This window comes from Apodemus sylvaticus, chromosome 8 (genome assembly GCF_947179515.1).
Source record: "Apodemus sylvaticus chromosome 8, mApoSyl1.1, whole genome shotgun sequence".
NCBI classification, from domain to species: Eukaryota; Metazoa; Chordata; class Mammalia; order Rodentia; family Muridae; genus Apodemus; species Apodemus sylvaticus.
In genome coordinates this window covers 70,204,511-70,225,551 of record NC_067479.1, presented here as the reverse complement: position 1 = coordinate 70,225,551, position 21,041 = coordinate 70,204,511, and the positions used below count along the sequence as shown (strand labels likewise).

The following is a 21,041-nucleotide window of genomic DNA, read 5'->3' as shown; positions in this document are numbered from 1 at the left end:
CCAGCACTCCTGGGAGGGAGTCGAGCCTGGCGGGAGGTCTTCAGGTCACGGGGAATGTGTCTCTAAGGAGATATAGAACCTTGGCCTTTCCTCTTCTTCCCACCCTATCCCCCAAAATCTGGTCACTATAACATAAATAGGCTTCCATTTTCACATGCTGATATCTTGTGACAGGCGCCAGCCAATCAGGGGCTGAACCCTCCAATATTGTAAGATAAAATAAGTGATTGTTCTTTGAAAGTTGCTAACCTCGGGTATTTTATTACAGAGACAGAAAGCTCACTTACACAGTTTTGCTTCTCAAAATAAAATTTACAAGTAAGATTGACAAATCCCTAATCAAATGTAATGAAGAAAAAAAAAGCAGACACAAATCATGGAATTCAGAACTAAAATAAGAGCCCTCATTATAGACTCTGAAGCTGTAGGATGGATAAAAGCAATATTACCAACAACTTTATACTTATAAAGTCAATACCTTGGGGAAAATGGACCAATTCCTGAGCATCCTTAAACGCTCCAAATGCAAATAAGAAGAAAACAGAGAACAATTCTACAAGAAACTGGATTTGTCATTTAAAGCGTCCTGAAAAAGATTTCTCCAGTCTCAAATTATTTCACTATAGATCTACCAAATATTTAAGGAGAATTAAGAGACCTTTCAGAAATGGAATAACCTTTCACAATCCACTTTACAAAAAACTACCTTGAATTCAAAGTCACATAATACAGCACATGAACTACCAGTAATGTCTACTGTAAATTCAGATGCAAAAATAAGCAAATCAAACACAGCAAGATTTACACTTGATCTTAGCCAAGAGGCCGAGAGGCAAGATCTAAACAACGTACCACATGAGAGTGTGCGTCGGTGCAAGCATGGAGGACAGGCACACAAAGGAGTGTATACATCAGTGCAAACATGGAGGACAGGCACACACAAGAGTGTATACATCAGTGCAAGCATGGAAGACAGGCACACACAGGAGTGTATACATCAGTGCAAGCATGGAGGACAGGCACACACAGGAGTGTATACATCAGTGCAAGCATGGAGGACAGGCACACACAGGAGTGTATACATCAGTGCAAGCATGGAAGACAGGCACACACAGGAGTGTATACATCAGTGCAAGCATGGAGGACAGGCACACACAGGAGTGTATACATCAGTGCAAGCATGGAAGACAAGCACATACATGAGTGTATACATCAGTGCAAGCATGGAGGACAGGCACACACAGGAGTGTATACATCAGTGCAAGCATGGAGGACAGGCACACACAGGAGTGTATACATCAGTGCAAGCATGGAGGACAGGCACACACAGGAGTGTATACATCAGTGCAAGCATGGAGGACAGGCACACACAGGAGTGTATACATCAGTGCAAACATGGAAGACAAGCACATACATGAGTGTATACATCAGTGCAAGCATGGAGGACAGAAAGGAGAGTCAAAAACCACCGTGCATTCCACAACTAAACATGATTATTTATTAACTAAAACCAACACTTTTAAATTAAAAGCAAAAACAAAGTCCATGAGCAAGTGAGTTATTCCAGATGGGGCTGGCTCCATACCAACAACTCGAATCCCAGCGAATGAGCAACACGGCAACTTCTCTGTCTGCTTTTCCCGTGCCATCATCAAACCATCGCCATGCTGGCTGGTTTCCTCCCAGCCTGACAGAGCTTGTCCTGCCCTAGTTACACCTAACTTAGGGTCAGAACATGGACAGTCACACTTGGCTTTGATCTGCTCTGAGCCTCTCTCACACCAATGACAGGGAACAGAATTACTCTTTTGGGCCAGCTGACCTAGGGTGCTGGACAAAAGGCTCGGAGGGCCCATTTCTCACAGGCTTCCTTCACACCTAGAACCAAGGCCTGCTGACGAAAGCCACCCCCAGACTTGTGTGGAGTAGAAAGAGCCTTTCCCACTTTCAACTTGCTTTGTGAATCCAGAGAACAAGGAGACAGAGAACCCGCAGTGAGCTGGGGAGGTGGGGAAAGCCTTCCAGGTATAGAAGTTCATTCTGTTCTCTCAGCCATCTGAGGAAGCCAGGGCTGGTGTGTGCCTGTACAGGAGCAGCAGGGCTCAAGGTTCACACAGGCTGCATGACTTGTTCCAGACCAGACGGACCTTCTTCACATGACCTTGTCTACAAAAGTCAATGAGGGAGGGTGGGGACCGTAGGAAGAGAAGGGAAGGGGAGGGAGAGAGGGGAGGAGAAGGAAGAGAGGAGAAGGGAAGGGGAGGGAAGGAAAGGGAGAGGAGGGGAGGGGAAGGGAAGGGAGAGGAGGGGGAAGGAAGGAAAGGGAAGAAAAGGAGATAGGAGGGGAGGGAAGAAAAGGATAGGAAAGGGGAAGGGAGGGGAGGATAGGGAAAGATAGGGGAGGATAGGGGAGGGGAGGGGAGGATAAGAGAGGATAGGGGAGGAAAGGGAAAGGGAGGGGAGGATAGGGAAAGATAGGGGAGGATAGGGGAGGGGAGGATAGGGGAGGATAGGGGAGGGGAGCGAAGGGGAGGGAAGAGGAGGGGAGGGAAGAGGAGGGAAGGGGGAAGAGGAGGGGAGGGGAGGAAAGGGAAAGAGAGGGGATAGGAGAAAAGGGAAAGAGAGAGGATAGGAGGAAAGGGAAAGAGAGGGGAGGGGAGGGAAGGAGAGGGGAGGGGAAGGGGAGAGGAGGGAAGAGGAGGGGAGAGGAGGGAAGGGGAGGGAAGGGGAAGGGAGGGAAGGAGGGGAAGGGAGGTTAGGGGAGGGAAGGGAAGGGGTGTGGCTTTGCAAGGCTAGTGACTAGCCTCAATTCTGTTCCTTTTAATATTTAAGTTTTGAAGCAAACATAAAAAATCCCAATATAAGTTGAAACACCCCAATCAAGTTGAAACATCCCAAAATGTAAATTCAAGTTCAAGTAGCTCTGTCCAGTTGAGTTGGAGCCACCAAACTCCTGCCTGCCTACACAGAGGCTCAGCCCAGCAGGCAGATTTACAGCACAACGGAGGGTGGGGCTCTGGAGAGTTATTACAGAGTTTTTCTAATCCTTGCTGATTGCCCCGTTTGAAGAGGAGCCAGGCCAAGAACAGCATGGACCTTCCTATAAACATGTATACAATAGTCAGGTATCCTTTAGCCAGCCCCCAGCAGGTACCGTGCTGGGGTCCTATAGCTGGCACAGTGACTGTGGGGAGGATTTCTCTAGCATCACCTCAAGATGAACCACAGCCTGTCACTCAGCCCTGTCACTCAGCTTGGAGAGCTGTGGAAAGGAAGGGACCCATGTAGACACCTAGGAGCCCATGCCTGCCACTGCTTCAGCCGAGCGCCAACATCCCCTGAATCTGCTCAAGTCCTGGACAAAGAGTTGAGCTGCTGCTAGGTTGATATGGTAAAGCACACTTCTGGATTTTACATCCATGTTCTCTGCATCTCTTCTGCCTCCCTGTCCATGTGTAGAGCCCAGGGCCACACCTACAGAGGGGAGACACACCTCAGGTTAGTCCTAACAACCTTCAAGTCACTTTTGCACTTGAGCATAAATTCTCTTCTAGAATCTCTTGAAAGGCAAGACTTTGGTTGTAGCCCCAACTTCCTCAGCCTTCCCATGTCTTTTCCTGTCAACACCAACTGTGTCCTGGCAGACCTAAGACTCAGTCCAGGCTTGAGTGTCCACAGCAGCCAATGCAGAGGCTCGTGTGAGACTTACTTTCTTGGGAGGTTGTCATACAGGAAACCCGTCATTCTGCCAATCAATAAAACGAATACATCGGGCCAGCCATGAGCTCCTGGAAAAGGGGCCAACAGAGCAAGGCAGTAGGGGCTTCCAGGACTGTGAACTCAGCATCCTCCCCAGGTGTTTCCTCTAACCATTCAAGGAGACACACCAGCGCTGCTTAGACCTTCCAATCCACAGTCAGTTTCACTATGTGCTCAAAACCAGACAGACTTTTATGCACTCCTCCTGCCTAAGTCTACACACTCTTTTTCAAGTTGGCTCACAACTTTCAGAGTCAGCAAAGCAAGATTTAACTCAGAGTCGGGCAGTGGTGGCGCACGCCTGTAATCCCAGCACTCTGGGAGGCAGAGGCAGGAGGATTTCTGAGTTCGAGACCAGCCTGGTCTACAGAGTGAGTTCCAGGACAGCCAGGGCTACACAGAGAAACCCTGTCTCGAAAAAACCAAATTCAAAAAAAAAAAAAAAATTTGGAAAAAAAAAAAGACTTAACTCAGAGCACTAACAACCAGTCAGATTAAAGCAGTCACACCGCCGCTTCTTATTATGTTGTACGGTAGTACTGGTTTTCTCCTTGAGTCTATTAGATCTCTGTTCTATTATTTTAAATAGACCTCAAAGACGGTATTTTAAATACAGGATTTCTTTAAAACATCCTGATACTGATTGATTTCTAAAACATGCAAGGAGTGTGAGATGCTGGCACGTATCTTGCAGATGTCGAGTGGGAGGCAGATTTAAATACTGAGTCACAGCACAGCACCTCGTGCACAGTAAGTGGGATCACACGATGACTCTAACAGGGAGAGTCAGATACATCATCCACACCTGTTGAAGACTGGAGGAAATGCTGGAAGGAAATATAACGCCCACAAAAGATGAGGTGCAGCTGGCTTCCTGGTTCCTGTTCTGAGTGTTCTGAAAGGACCTTTGGGTCTGGCTATACCCAGTGTGGATGGTCTAAGCCGAGCGCTGCTCTCCTCGCCAAACAGCAAGGCATCCCAAGTACACTTTACCTCCATGGATGTGGCTGCTATACGCTCGACCCATGTAGAAGCTTGTCAAGAGCTGGGGATCTGACCCCAGAGCAGTGGCCTTTACCTCCATATCCGTGCGACCACTCTGCCCTCTCTCCTGACAGACAGATCTTGACAGCAATGTTCATGACAACATATTCAGCCACGAGTGTTTTCATATGTAAAATACTATAATTAAAGGATGAGGCCAAATCTATACAGCAAGCCCTTCACATCCATGAGGTAGTTTTAGGACCCCAGAAATACCAATTGATGGGCGATCAAGTTTATTACATAAATGGCTTAAAATTTGTGAAGAACCTAGGCAGTCCTTCTATATCCTTCCATAGACTTCTTTTCTTGTTCATTTTGAAACAGGTTCTCACATAGCGCAAGCTGGCTTCAAAGACAGTATTTAGCCAAGAATGACCTTGAACTCCTGTCCCCCTGCTTACACCACACAGGTGATGGGATTCCAGGTGTGCACCATCACACCAAGGCCTCACATACGTTAGGCAATCTACACAGCCTGCAGTTGTAACACAATATAAATTCCATGTTCATAGTTACACTGTACTGCTGAGGGAATGGTAAAGCAAAAGACTGTCCATCTCCAGAAAAGATGCATTTTTTAAAAAAAAAAGTTTTAAGCCATAAGTAATTGATTACACAAATCCTAGGTATATGAATATATATGATACACACATATATACATTTCATTAAACACATACATACACATACATATACATATATGTTCCTTAATCATGTGTAAGGGAAACCTTTTACTAACAAGTTTAGTATTCCTCATGGTTTTCCCCAGTTCTTGAAATAAAACAAATTCCTTTAAGGGAATATAAGTCTCCTTTGCATAAAAATAATTCTTTTTCATCCTAAAAATTTTAGACACCAGGAGGTAAAAATCTGTCTGTGGGAAAATGCAACATGTCACACATAAGTACTTTTGTACAAAGGGCCAGAGAGAGTTTCTCATTGTGCCTTGCCATCTATCAAATAACAACTTAGAAAGGAGAGTCTCCTAAACAGTGAACTGCTGTGCTGTATTCTGTCTCCAAATGGAATGCCCTGGGTCTCCAGAAGACAGCAAGGACCCCTGAGTGCCCTCTAGCTTTCTGAGACCCAGAAAGTGACTTCTGTCCTACTCAGCCATGGAGTCGAGGAAGAAAGGAGGGCAGGAGGAGAAGAGAAAAAGGGAAGGAGGAAGGGAGGGAGGAAGAATGGAAGGAGGGACAGAGGGGAGGAGAGAGATGGGATGGAGGCCAGGGGGATAGGGAAGGAAGAAGGGACAGAGGGCACGAACCTCCACCAGTCTCCAGGCCTCACTGATGATGGCGTACTGCAGGCGGTTCAGGACGAAGCCGTCAATCTCCTTCAGAACCCTCACTGGGGACTGTCCAATCTTCCTCATCAAGGCATAGGTCCTGTCCATTGTGGCTGGCGCTGTCTCTGGGTGAGGGACTAGCTCAACCAGCGGGACATAATACGGTGGATTGACCTTGGGAGAGAGAAAGAAGAATAAGAGGGTCGGGGTCACAGCCGACGGCCAGGTGTAGCTCTGGGCCAGGTGTAGCTCTGGTCCGCCCTACCCACCTACATCAAGTGGCATGGGAAATGGGGGGTGGGGCAACTTTGGAAAGGTCCCTAGATTCCACATCCAAAGATAAAGCTTGGGAAAGGAATGCATACATAGAATTTACGGTTTTGCTTTTGAAAAGAACACACAAGTTGCCCCTTGCCATCCTGTATACACTTATGGAGGACCCCGAGGTCTTCAGCCTCCCCAGGACAAGGTTTCTGTATCAGTGGCTGAAGCTGTACCCCTCCCCACTGTCCGGAACCACTTTCCCTTGCTGGTCTTCTCAGGCCCAGCCACTCTCCTGCGCCTGTGTTAGCAACAAGAGCAGGAAAGGCAGGTGTGGTGACTCTCACTCGGAACCCCAAAGCCCGGGAAACTGAGGCTGAGGATAGATAGACACTAGCTTCAGTTGTGAGCTCCAAACAGCCTGGGCTACACAGAGTAAGCAAAAATACTCCATGAACAGAGCCTACCAAAGCTCGCCACTTCCCTGATTCCTCCTCGTGTACCTCACCCACTTCGGTAACTTAGTGTCCCATTCTGTTCTGGAAATCAGCAGGCCACACAGCACCTCAGCCGTCTTACACCTTGGAGTGGCTAGAGGCAGGAGAAACCCAGTGGTGGGGCCCTCAGCTCTGATTTTCTTGGTTCACACTTGGTTCCTTGGCTATTTCCCATGAAGAACTACCAAGCATCACAAAAAAACCCACATCTCAGTAGTGTCTAAGGAGCCTGTACTATGCCAGTCTGGTCCTCGAGGAAAGTTCCTTGATGGCTTTTCCTCTGTACACAGTGATGACCATAGATAACCACACAGATATCCTCCACAATGATTTCTAATGGTGTGTGTGTGTGTGTGTATGTGTGTATGTGTGTGTAAGGCACCACTTTAAGAAGGAAACTCCTGGGTTCTGGGGTTACAAGGATGAGTCTATGGTTTTTTGTTTTGCTTTGATTGGTTGGTTGGTCGGTCGGGTTTTTGAGACAGGGTTTCTCTGTGTAGCCTTGGTTGTCCTGAAACTGGCTCTGTAGACCAGGCTGGCCCCTGACTCTCAGAGATCTGCCTGCCTCTGCCTCTTGACAGCTAGGATTAAAGGTGTGCACCAACACTGCCCCCACACACACACATTTTTTGTGTTTAGTGCTGGGTACTGAACCACAGCTTCACTCTCGATAGGCAAACACTCTTTATATCCCTGGCTCAATGCTAAATGAATAATTTATATAAACCAATGTTCCAGTCTAATCACCTGTCTCCTGCCAGGTTCTTGTAAAACTATGTATGACCTTTTTAAAAGTCAAGATTATGGAGGCAAGTAAGATGGCTCAGGGGTAAACATCCTTGCTGCCAATCTTGACAGCCCAAAATTAACCCCAAGGACCCACATATTAGAAGAGAAGCAACTCTTGCAAGCTGTTTCCCACCCTCAGCATGTGTGAACACACACGCACAAAGCACATAAATATAAAATTACTCAAAGGAGAACAGGATCATACAAGACTGGAAGCACACCCACAGCAGGTGACCTGTACTTCAGTGCAGACAGGAGAAGCTGGGCTCCACAAGTGACAAAACCAGACATATGTCTCTTGATGGCATGGAGACGTTTTATTGTGCTAATACATCACAGGGTGTGCAGTGGTGGGACTGGAGAGGGAACTGATGTTTAGGGGGGTAAGCCTCCTTCAGGAAGGGAAGGTTTTCAAGATGGGTAGTCAGAAAAAGCATAAAGGTGTGTGTGTGTTTAATGCCTCTGAGCCACACCCTTAGGATGGCTAAAGTTGGGTCAACTCTATGGTAGGTGTGTTACCACAATTAAAAGTAAAAAAGAAAAAAAAAGATTACTAAAATCAGAAATTATAATGATTCAAACACTTCCCCTACCTCTAGCTAAAAATTCTGGTGTGATTTCCCATAGCCAGTATAAAAGTTGTGTGGCAGGTCTGGGCATGGTGGCCTAGGCTTTTAATCCCAGCACCCAGCACTCAGGAGGGCAGAAGCAGGTAGGCCTCTCTGTGGCTAGCCTGGTCTACACAGAGAGTCCAGACCAGCTAGGGCTGTATAATGAGACCCAGTCTCAAAACAACAAAAATAAAACCAAATAACCCTGTGGTCCATCTGTCAAATGTTGGACCCTTCAGACCCTGAACCTGAAGCCAAGTGCCCTCAGTTTATCCTCAAACTACAGGAAGAGTTCTCTAGAAAAGATGTTGTTACTCTGCCCGAGCACTTGACCTCTGGCATTACAGTCAGTCCCTGTTTGCAGTTTGAGACAGCAGCGATAGTGCCTTGGGCCATGCAGTAAACTGAGGAAAGGAGAGTGCATAATGTCCCAGAGGACAGAGGAAGCCGACTTCAGATGGTGACACCACTTCTAAGCCTGCCTATCTGACGTGGTATTCTTCTCATGGGTCTGACTAAGGCAGAATGATTCCTGGTAACTCGCACAGAGGCCTCCTTGCCCTTCTAGGTAATGAGGCCACGGTTTCCAGACATTGCAGGACAGTCATCTACCTACAGGTTATAGGAGCCCCTCTTCTCAAGCCTCCTGGGAAGCAAGCTGAAGACCCTCATATAAACATGTCCTGATTCCAGCCCTCCTTCAGCCAGGTGCCAGGATGCCTGGACGCATGTGTGTACGGCACACCGGGGCTCCCCCAGCCACGGGTGTAAATCAATAGGACTATTTGCTGTCCAACCAACAAGTACCCTGCCCCCAGGAAAGGCACAGGGAGCTGGTCTTTCATTCCAGTGCCCAAGAGACTGGGCAGGAGGCTTCAAGCTTGAGAGAACAGCTTGGACTACTTGGCAAGACCATGCAGGATAAGAGGGTTGTGGGTGGAGCTCATTGGTACAGCCCTTTCCTAACATACAGGAGGACCATGGTGACCGTGACCATAGACACTATACAATAAACCAGGTCCTTATCCAGTTCCAGAAAGAGATGCCCAGAAGCTTGTAAGAAACCTGTGTCTGCCCCAGCGTCTGTGGTCTCCATCTTGGCAACCTGGCCTACAGAACCAAGAGGCGCCATAAGTTCCACCAGACACCTTGATTCCTTAACAAATCAAGAAAGAAAATGGAAGCTAAGTTTTTAAAAGTGGGGCCAAGTACCAGGCGGTAGTGACGCACACCTTTAATCCCAGCACTTGGGAGGCAGGCAGATTTCTGAGTTCGAGGCCAGCCTGGTCTACAGAGTGAGTTCCAGGACAGCCAGGGCTATACAGAGACACCCTGTCTCAAAAACAGACAAACAAAAAACAAAACAAAAAAAAAACCAAAAAAAGTGGAGCCAAAATAGGTACAATGTTCTGCTGCTTGGCTGGGACAGTTGACACTGTACGATGGAAAGAGACTGTGCCCAGTCCCTCCATGTGAGTATCTCTCTAAAGCTACTCCTACACATACCAACACTAGCTTCCTCCCAACAAGAAGAAAAGTTGATATAAAATACATCTGAAGGCAAGAAAGGTTATAACCGGGAAGGCAGGTGCATGAACACCCACCCCTTCTTGTGCAGCTGCATGTAGCAGATCTCCCGCAGCCTCTGAGGGGCAATCCAGGAAGCCCCGTGCTGAAGCCCGTGTGAGGCCTCTGTGCTTACAGCACACGCCCACTTCTCAATACCTTCCACTCACCCTGGAACAGAGATGACCAGAAATTCTACCCTGCTCCTGCAGAAGCGTGCTTGAAAACACGGAGCTGCCCTAACATGCTGACTGAAGCTTCCCTGTGTGGAGGTGGAGGCCATAACCTATTGCAATGATAAATATCCACTGTGCCAGGGCCCTGCAGGGGCATGACCAGGCTTCCTTCTCGACATCTGATTTCCTGTCCAGGCAAAGATCCCAGAGGACTACAGGGCTGAGGAGGTGAGCTCAGCCACTCTGGCCCCGTCTGTGGGACTGGAGAAAATGTAGATTCTCAAAGACTTGGAATGACTCTTGACTATTTAGGACTGTCCAAATTATTCAAGATGGTACATCTATTCCCCTACATGCCGTGCAATGACAGAATCCAAAGACCGACTTTGGTGATCTGATCTGCTTTAAAAGACTCAATTTTGGCTTAAAAAAAAACTTTATAAAAACAAAAAAATTAACTCATGTGTATGTGTGTGTGTGTGTGTGTGTGTGTGTGTGTACTCTTATGTCCTGCTAGACTGAGACCTATGGCCTTTTGTAGGCTAAACAATTGCCCTACCACTAAGATATAGCCTGAACCCAGAGATCAATTTGGGGTGGCATTTATTTATTTATTTATTTATTTATTTATTTATTTTTCCTCTGTAGCCTCATGTCAGCCTTGAACTTATGAATGATCCTTCGGCCTCAGCATTCTTAGTCCTGGAATTACAGAGGTGAATCACCACAACTAATTCTAGAGAAGGTTGGATTTATGCTTTAGTTTGTGATTTTTTTTAATTTTTGTTCTTTAATAATTTTATTTTTTAAAATTAAAATATAATTATACCATTTCTCCCTTTCCTTCCTTCAACCCTTCCATGTACTCAATTCCATAGCCTTTTTTTCTTTGTGGTTTTACTATATTCCTAAATACAACATCCTCTGTCCATATAATGTTACTCGTATATATGCACACTGTTGCTATCTCAGGGCTGACCACCTAGTAGTGCATAAATCAGATGGGGGCCACTTCTTTGGGGAAGATCATTTCTTCCTCTCTTGGCATTCTTTGGTTGCCTGCAGTTCTTTGTCTGGGGTTGAGGCTCCGTGAGATTTCACCTTCCATGTCAGTATATCTTTGGGTGTCATCTTTGCTCAGGTCCTTGTTTGGGTCTTGAAAACCTTTATGGCTGTAGAGTCTCAGACATTTCTAGGAAACACAATGTCCCAGCAGACTTCTTGTTTCTCTGGCTCCACCTCTTCCAGGAGGATCCCAGAGTCTTAGGTGCAGTTGTGCTATAGATATATCCATTGGGACTGAGCCCCACATGATCTCTTGTTCTCTGCATTTTAATTGGTTGTGGTTTTCTATAAGAGTCTCTGTTGCAAATAGAATTTTCTTTGATAAGGGGTGAAAACTATGCTTGTGGGTGAGTATAAGAGTAAATATTTGGAGTGTAGCTAGGAATTAGTAATTACTAACTGCTGGTTTAGTAAGGCGGTGGTAATATGTTTTCCTCCAAGATCCATGACTTCCCTCGTCCTGAGTAGTTGGCTACATTTCCAATACCAGGCATAATTTCCCTTTTGTTGATCAGGTCAATGCCCAATTAGAGAGCTGTTGGTTGCTGCCAACGCACGTGGGCCACTACTGCACCCTGGAATTCTCATGCTGTGCTGGTTCTTCAGCATCATAACCAGAGAGGACTACTGTTGGCTTCTCTCCCTTCATGTCTTGCATATCATGCTCTGGAATCATGAAAGCTAGTCCTCATGGAGGCCATTTTCAGGCCAGATCCACCTCTGGCCCTCCCAGTCCTGGGTCCAGAGTACATTGTGTCTTCAGTATTTATTTTATGACTGAACGAGGGTCTCAAATCCTGGCAGGCCTCAAACACACCATGCGGCTGAGGGTGACCTCCAGCTCCTAAGATCCCCCTGCCTCCGTTTCCGGAAAGCTGGGTTCCAGGCCTATGCTACCCTCTTCTCTCCCCGCCCCCCACACACATCAGTTTCATACAGTGCTGGAGATCAAATCCGTGAACTCCTCATGTACACTAGGAAAGTCATTTATCAACTGAACTTGCCTTGTGCCATTCATCTTTGCCTAAACAAGGTGGGAAAATCTTTTGGGGACTGTACAAGTCATTTCTGAAGTCTTTGATTTAAGTGGTGTTTCTGTTTTATCTAACTTAAATGCAAAGCAACTGGTTAGAAATCAGTGGCTTTATACAAGCAAATGCCTTCCTCTGCAGTAACCAGTGACTGTTTACAGAGAGATTTTTGTGTCTTTGTGACATCTGTCTAGCACAGGAAAAGAGGATGCCACAGCCCCGATGCCTGCCCGGGTGCTTTCAGTTATCGTCCCCCTGACTCTAAGGTGGCTTGTGTGTTTTGTACGTGATTGTGGCCATTTCTAGTCTATGTTCTATTGGTTCTATGGCTGTGCCTCTGATGGTCCCATGTCTGTCTTTCCACTGTATCTCACAATACAGCAGAACCTTGGAGTCTGGGCTGCATGCGTCTTGACATTTAGTACCTGGTAGGTATCCAGTTGCTCATCCCTTTTCTTCACAGACTCATCTGACAACTCCTCCCAACTGCTCCTCTTTGGAAGAAAACTTTCCGTGCTCCCCACCCCAGCCCTGAGCCCCTCAGCCTTTGAATTGGCCCTATGTACTGCATTGTGGAGGTCCTTACCCTCCCAAAGCAGCATTTCCAATGCGCCATGCTGCTGCTGTGTCCCCGAACTCACACAGTTCCTCAGAGTAACTCTCATGATCCTCTGGAGCACGGCTGGTGGGGCTTCACCACCCCAGAATGTTCTGGGTATCTGAAATGTTTTGAGCTCTGACATTGGGCTCCAAATTCTAAATTTTGGAGTTTTTCTGGATTCGGAGTTTTTGGATTAAGACTGCTCAACTGGTAATGACTATGGAAATTCTGAAATACTCTTTGTCCCAAGCATTTTGGCTAAGGAATACTGCTGTGGTTTGGATATGAGATGTCCTGTGAGGCTAGATAGACAGCTCAGCAGGTAAGAGCACTAGCTGCCCTTCCAGGGCACTCAGGTCTGATTCCCATCACACAAATGGAGGTTCACAACCATAAGTAACTCCAGTTCTGGGGAATCTGACTCCTCTTCTGGCTTCTGCAGAACCAGACATGCATGTGGTACATAGACACACATGCAAGCAATCACCCAAACACATAAGTGAAATGTGTGTGTATGTATATATGTGTGTGTGTGTGTGTGTGTGTGTGTGTATGTCAGATACACACACACACACACACACACACATAAAGAAAGCCACTAACTAGCTCATGTGTTTGCACACTTGGTCCCCTCTTGCTGGTGCTGTTCTGGAAGGCTGTGGAACCTTTATGTCCTCTAAGAGGAGACAGTGAGCCACTGTACACTGGGCCTTGCAGTTTGTAGCTGACCCCACCTCCAGCTCTTTCTCTGCTTCCCTCTGCCATGCTTTCTCTGCCATGATAGCTATCTCTTGAAGCCAAGAGCTAAAATGAACTGGTCCTCCCTTTATTTGCTTCCTGCCGGGTATTTGGCCAAAGCAACAAGGAAAGTAGCAACACAGATGTCCAGGCTATATTCTCTCATCTTCCAACCTTCACCTGCGCCCCCACCCTGCACCCCCACCTCAGTGTGTGGGCTCTCCCAGTGATGTCATCATGACCCCATCCCACACACTGCTTGCTCCTGCCCTACGGCCTTGGCTTATGCAATATCTCAGCTCCCAGCACAGTTCTCATCAAACTAGCCAGGCTGGCCTGTTCCTCTGTGTAGCTTTTGGCTGGTAATGATACACAGTAGGCCATCATATTTATCATGGTTGAAGCAAATTAGCTTTCCCACCCAAACAGGCTGCCCTGGTTCTTCATGCTTGTGCTGATTTCATGGTCAGGACTCTAGCATCGCTCACTGACACGTTAACCTCAGAAAGACTTGCTGAGCCCTCCCTCACCCGCTAATGAGGACCTGAGGCCCAGCTCACCACATAAAGTGTTTCCGGTGAAGAAATGTGTTTAGTCAGTTACAGTGGATTGTGAAAGGAGCATTGGGGAAAGAAGGTTTCAGCTCAGACATTCTAAATCAGAATTTTGACAATGATACCCATCAGATTTGCATCTTAACAGACCTAATCCTACTGCGAATAATGCAAAGCAAGTGACATATCCCCTGTGTGTATATGCGCTTGTGCTATGGTCACATTTGGAGGTCAGAGGTCAACCTTGGGTGTCAGACCTTGCCTTGTTTGAGAGAAGGTGCTGTGGCTCGACGCTGTGTACACAGGGCAAACTGGCCCTTGGGCTTCAGGGTTCTCCTGTCTCTGCTTCCTATCTCCCTGGGAGATCTCCCATCTCCTATCTCCCTGGAGGAGTTCTGGGATTACAGAAGCACATACTGTCATTCTCAGGGATTCAAACCCAGGCCCTCACACTTGCAAAGCACACACCTTGTTCACCTAGCCGCACCCCTGCCCCACCCCAGCCCACATGGACATTTAATGCAGCACCCCCCCTCATCTCCCCCCAGCCCACGTGGATATTAAATACAGCACTTCTGCTCTAATGACTGCTTACCCAGAAACTAGCCCTATACCACACGATAAGTGCCCGGAGGGTTAAAGCAGTAAATACTGTTTGTTTTATGCCAGGACACCTTAGACGCGCAGATAAAATTCCAAAGAATTTTGGATCCTATTCCCCTTTTTTTTAATGATGCTATTGCATTATTCTAAATGTATACAAAACCATTAAGTTGTATAATGTTGACTGACAGATTGTGTGGTATGCGGATTATACCTCAATAAAGCAGTTTAAGATGCTTGCAGATCCGGTGTAATTTATTGCCCCTAAAAAAAGAATGAGATACGATCAAGTGCCAAACTTACCACCTTCCCTGGGGCTGGAGTGCACTTGGTACTGGCCGAGCATGTGACAGGCCCTGGGTGTGATCTCCATCACCATAAAGGAACAAACAAACACTATACTCACAGGATGCGCCACGATGCACTGCTTCCCGTGCGCCAAGCCCGTGAACAGCTTGGAGGGCAGCAGACAAGAGCTGGAGCTGCTGAGGATGACTCGGTCGTCCACGATGCGGTCCAGCTGGGCAAAAATCCTCTTCTTCAGCTCCAGGTTCTCTGGAACACACTCCTGAAAGGAATGCATCTAGATGACTACGTATGATCGAGGCAACAGTTGGGCTGCAACATGAACCAATTTGGAAATGGTGGATCTAGGGACCCGTAATCCCACCATAGAGCACCTTGAAAACAATTAAGCCAGGAGGCTTGCCTGGCTTTTCCCTGGCCTTCCCCTTCTCCTCCTCCAAGAAGGCTATAAAACAGTTTTCTGCCTTTCCTAGAAGCAGGTCACAAGATCCTCTGCAGTAGATAACCTGAGACACACAGGAGATAAAGAGGTATCTTAGCTTTGAAGACAGGGACCCAGACAGGAAAAACCTACCCAGAAAGCCTTGCTTATTCCTTAGTCTACAAACATTGGGCCAGAATCCCTTTGTTCACTCCTTTACCTGAACAAGCATCCGCTCTTCACTCAGCTGGAAAGCAACGTGGGGTGTTTTGGATCCGACTTTTGACCAGTCCTAAGCCACATAAAACTTTATTAAGGTGCATGTGTGTTCTTTTAGGGCTCTATTTTGTCACTAGAACCTCAGCTATAGACCTTGTCAGAGGAGAAAAGATCACCCAGTGTCCTTTGCAAAGCACAGCAGGAGTATAAGAGCTGAAGAAACTCCTGGCTGGGAATGAGGAATGCAGGGACTCCTGGTTTTAGATGGGTCTGAAAATTCTCACCGTAAGAAGCTCTGTAGGGAGGCACTTGGGGGTGACTCCAATTCCACTTCCCAGAACCAGGGCAGCAGAACCTGCCAACTGAAAAATCTCATGATGGAAAGTCAGGGAGATAGCTGATCCTACAACAGAGCTCACAGGAGCCCTCCCTCCTGCACACACCTCTATGAACCTGAGTGCTTTAATCAGAGCATGCCTCCCCTATCCGCCCCCACCATCACATCCAGGGCCTTCAAGGGAAAAATCTCATCCTCCAACCAATGAAGGCATTGCACCTGCAGCTCCCCAGAGGCACACAGGACCCATTTCTAAATGGGAGTCCCTTTGAAAAAGACCTTTGTTTCTAACAATTGCGAAGTTCTAAATGGGGTGGGCAACTGGATAGAGAAGATAGAGGAGTGCATTTGGATTAATTACGGCCGATAACAACCACTCTGAAATTCTAATTACAGGGCTGCGTGGGCCTGAGATGACAATCAACAGCCCAGGCTGGCCACAGGTAAGGAGGGCTCCTGGGAACTTGGTGTTGAGGAGGACAGTCTGCTCCGGATGGAAGCAACGTGTGAGAAAGTGCCCTCCTGCACCTATGGGGGCCGCCCTGATGGTCACTCGTACCAAAGCAGGTCCCTGCTCACCTGGGAAGCAACGTCCCTTTATGACATTCACTTTCTTTTCACAATGGCCAATGAGCCAAAGATTAGAATCAACTAAGTGTCCCTTAACTAAAAAATCTCAAGCCCCTATCCCGGACCTCATACGGGTGAGACTGGGGGACCTGCATTTTTCACAAGCATACCGGTGGTTCCTAAAGCTCAGAACAATTCTCAAGTTCAGCTCCAAAGAGCAATGTGACCTTTTTAAAAGAAAGAGTGGATATGCCTGCATTTGTCATTCTACCAATGTCAGGATTCCTCCTCCTAGGTCAGTAGTATTTAACCTTCCTAATGCTGCAACCCTTTAATACAGCTTCTCATGCTATAGTGACCCCTGACCACAAAATTATTTTGTTGCTACTTCATAACTGTAATTTTGATACTGGTATGAATCTTAATATAAATATCTGACATGCAGGATGTCTGCTGAGAACTGCTGTCGCAGCTGCTCGCAGCCACCAACAGAGTCAGACTAGTACCTTGGTCACTTCTACAACTAATTACCCAGACAGTTTCACTGGGACACTTCATTTACTTATGTAGCATTTAAGGGAGTGAAAAGAGCCCCAAGAGTCCAACTACAGAAACTCAGTGTCTAATCAATATCAGAATTACTCCTCACAAATAAAAAATGTCAGCCAGCCTAAATTCCCAGCATTTGGGACGTAGAGGCAGGAGGATCAAAATAGCCCAGAGTATCTTCTGCTGGACAGTTTGAGATTGAACAGGGTCACACTGAGTCTCAGAAGAATATATATAACAGATAGTAAGATAGATGATAGATAGACAGACAGACAGACAGACACAAGAAATAACAAACAAAACAGAGACTAGAAAGATGGCTCCAAGATTGACGGCCTAGCACTTGCTGCTCTTGCAGAGGACCTGGGCTCAGCTCCCAGCACCTCCATGACAGCTCACAGCCGACTGTAACTCCAGGTCTGGGCACCTGATGCCCTCTTCTGACTTCTGTGGGCACTCGGAAAACACAGGTGCACAAATGTGCACAGCCAAAACACCCATCACATAAAATAAATTTTTAAGCTTTTTTAAGTTTTATTCAAAAGGGAAGGGGTTCATATACTCTGTTTATTTATACTTTTTAAAAGTATAATCAGGCCACATGAAATTTTATTAAGATCCGAAGGCCATATAAGCATCACATCTCAAACAGAACCAAAGAACGGAGTCATTTAAGAACTGTAAAGCCCATTGTGTTCTGTCCCCTTATCAAAAAGGGGAAAAGAGCTACAGTGGCTGGCAGTTCCTAGTGAGTCACTCCTGGATCAGTTAAGTCTGTGAGGTGGGTTCAGTTTAAATGGAGCCTTGTAGTCAGCGGAGCTCCCGTGAGCCCGGGGAAAGAATGGACTCATTGTGGGCCTTCCTGCAGATTCTCCTCTGAAATTCTACGCCTTTCTCCAAATCGTTTGATCATGACAGAGGCAAGAAAACTTGAACCAGAGGAAACCCAAACCTGCTACAATTATGTAAGGGTTTCCAGTGGCCTGTTGGCTTGAAGTGTGATTGCTCTTGCTGTTGTAACCCAGTTGTGTGAGATGGACGGAGTCACAGACCTCAGTGCTGAGCTCAGTTCCCTGCTATCCACTCAGGTAGCTTATGTCTAAACAGGGGAATGCCTCATTTTAGTCAGGCCCTCAGACACCAAAGGCTGCAGCCCTCCTTGTCCTGAAGGGCTGCTTAGATGGGACAGACAGCTCTGGCAGGGCTGTTTGGAGGGGTGCTTTCCTATTTAAAAAAAAAAAAAAACCTGCTTTATGTGAAGTACTTCTAGTGGCTGCCATCACCACAGCAGGCAGCCAGCTTGCCTCTGTCTAATTAAAGTCTGACCGCATCTCCTTATAGAGCTGGTTTATTATTGTTTGTTTGGGTTTACTTTGTTTTGAGGGAGTGGGAATGAATGTCACATCTAACAAATGATACGGTCATACGCCACCAACACCACAGGTATGCCCTGATTTGGGCGGCAAAACCAAGCGATGAACACTTGGGAAGTATATTATGGCAAAACTTAATTGTTAATTAAGAATTCTTAATGGCTGTTGAAATCAGCCTCTTTTTTTTGTTTGTTTGAAGCAGTGTCCCATAGCCAAGGCTGGCCTCCCACTCCTATGTAAGCAAGGCTGATGTGAGAGCCACATCCCAGCCAAACTCTCACTAGCCTCCAGACAGTAGATGAGGCTAGACTTCAACACTGCTGCCTCTTCCCTTCCCTTCTCAAACAGAAGAAACTGAACGATGGGGTTATGGGTGTACGTATTTTTACTATAACTTTTATAAAAGTCAAACACAGGCAAACGGCAGTGTCTCATTGGCAGTTAAAGCTACCCGGATTGTTGAGAGCTTTCAGGGCTGTGCTTTGGCGAATCTGCACAATCACAGCGGTCAGCTCACTGGATGGCTCCCAGAGAGTGCACAAGTACCTGCTTTTCAAGTCCTGCCGCTGGCCACAGGACTCGCATTCCCACAGAAGGCTGCCATGAAAGGCGAAGATGAGGTTTTGTTGAGTTTTGATTTTTTTAATGACTCCCACCCCACCCTGACTCACCCTGTCACCCCACACCATTTAAATAGCATCCGTGACTCATGTAAAATATCTAGATGAAAACTTCAATGTGCTTTCCAAGAAAACCCACATATGACTACAGTACCTGAGGGATTTTACACGCAACATGGTTCTAAGAGAGGGTTTGAATGCCTGCCGGGCCAGGGCCAGGGAGAGAAGCTGACAGCTTCTCACTCCGTGGAGAGTCTGGAGGGGAGCTCAACGCGGACTGCGGACTGCTGACTGCAAGGTAGCCTTGCCGCTAGTGTTAATCTCCAGTCTAATCACTCTGCTCCTTCCTCCTCCTCAGTGTTTTCAAGAGCGCAATCTTTAAAAGCTATCATCAGGCTGCCACTCCTGAGGCGGTAGCCAGGAAAGGGGAGAGAGGAAGAGGAGGAGAGATTTACAAGGCGTTTCCCAGCTCTGGAGGAAGTGGTGTCTCCCATCCGGGAAAAAACAAAACAAAACAAACAAACAAACTCATTTTTCAACACCCAACTTCTCAGCCAAACAAACGGAACTCTGCCCAAACCAGGAGCTCATTTACCCCTAAAAATCAAATTAAAGTGCTTTTGTTTTTTGGTTGGTTGGTTTTGAGGGTATTACATGTGCTCACTCTGCTTGCCTAGAAGTTTCCGCAATGATCCAAAACAAATTACACGCAGAGATCTTCCCAAGGGAAACTGCAGAGTAGAGCGGCGGGGGCGGGGCAGGGGGGGGAAGCAGCAGGGCGCCGAATGCCAAGCCAAGCGGTCAGTTCCCTGAGCTTAGGTGTTCTGCTTACAGAGAGCTTAGAGAGATTAGCCCCACAGTTTGTTCTAAAAGCAGTCCTGCCTCGAGTGACCTCACAGCACCTCAGAAACAAGCCAGGCTCAGCGCCGGCCCTCTGAGCCCCTATTCCCATCCTCGTTCCAGGGATACTTTTGTACCTTTTATGAGATCATTTATTTAGAATTGAAATGCTTGACATTAAAGAAATAATAGAATAAAAACAGTTCACTTACAACTCTATTTATCCTATTGCTTTAGGGTAGTCCTAGTATTTTCCTAGGAGGAAGAAGTGACTGTGCCGTGTGTGTGTGTGTGTGTGTGTGTGTGTGTGTGTGTGTGTGTGTGTGTGTGTATGTGTGTGTGTGTGTGTGGCTGGAGTGTCAAGAAAAGTGAAATTTTATATACTAGTTACTGAGGTTTCTTTTGTTCTTATGGGGTGTGTTTGTTTGTTTGTTCATTTGTGTGTGTGTGTGTGTGTGTGTGTGTGTGTGTGTGTGTGTGTGTGTTTAGACAGGATCTCATGTGGCTCAGGCTAGCCTTTGCCTTTCCATGTAACTTCGAATGACCATAAACTCCTGATCCTCCTGTCTCTTCCCAAGTGTTAGGATTACATACATGAGCCACTATACTTGGCTACAAGTTGGTTAAAATAATAATAATAATAATAATAATAATAATAATAATAATAAAAGCTGCCCTACCACAGTAGACCAGACCAGGCTCTCACTCTGTAGCCCAGGCTGGTGTAGAATTCACTGTAGCCCAGGCAAACCCCCCTCTCTGCCTCTGGCTGTGCCACCATGCTGCCTTTTAAAGAAAACACTTTGCTGTTTCCAATAAGCTAAAAATCCACTTTAAGCCCCAACATTTGTTTTGGTTAATGTGGGCAGCCAGACGCCATGCTGGCTTCTCTTCCTAGTCTTTATCCAGTTGATCTGTTCTCCTCACCTATGCACTGAAGAGAGCACACACACTGCTCTTTGCTGGAGGTGACACCTCCTGTGTCCCGGGCTGGCCTCACTGTGGAGCTGAAGATTACCTTAAATTTCCTGTTTTACGGGTGGGCGTGCAGCACCAGGCCTGGTGTTGAGTGGAGCCTGGCCTTCTGCAAGCTAAGCAGGCGCTTGCCATCCCCAGCCTGTTTGTGCTGTGTGGTTTCATCTGGGATAGGATCTAGCTGGGTAGCCATGGCTGGCCTGGAATCCGGTACAGAGCCGCCTGGCCTCCAACTTTTGGAGAGCCTC

At 46.9% G+C, this 21,041-nt stretch overlaps 1 protein-coding gene across 1 annotated transcript in view; it reads right to left on the bottom strand.

Moving 5' to 3' along the window:
* Cryl1 (crystallin lambda 1) overlaps positions 1–21,041 on the bottom strand; it is a 119,814-nt gene that overhangs the window by 21,047 nt on the left and 77,726 nt on the right. The window contains exons 4-5 of the mRNA XM_052191348.1: positions 14,990–15,151; positions 6,071–6,265 (exon numbers count right to left, since the gene is read on the bottom strand). Coding sequence (XP_052047308.1) covers positions 6,071–6,265; positions 14,990–15,151 — 357 coding nt within the window. The remainder of the gene's footprint in view (positions 1–6,070; positions 6,266–14,989; positions 15,152–21,041) is intronic.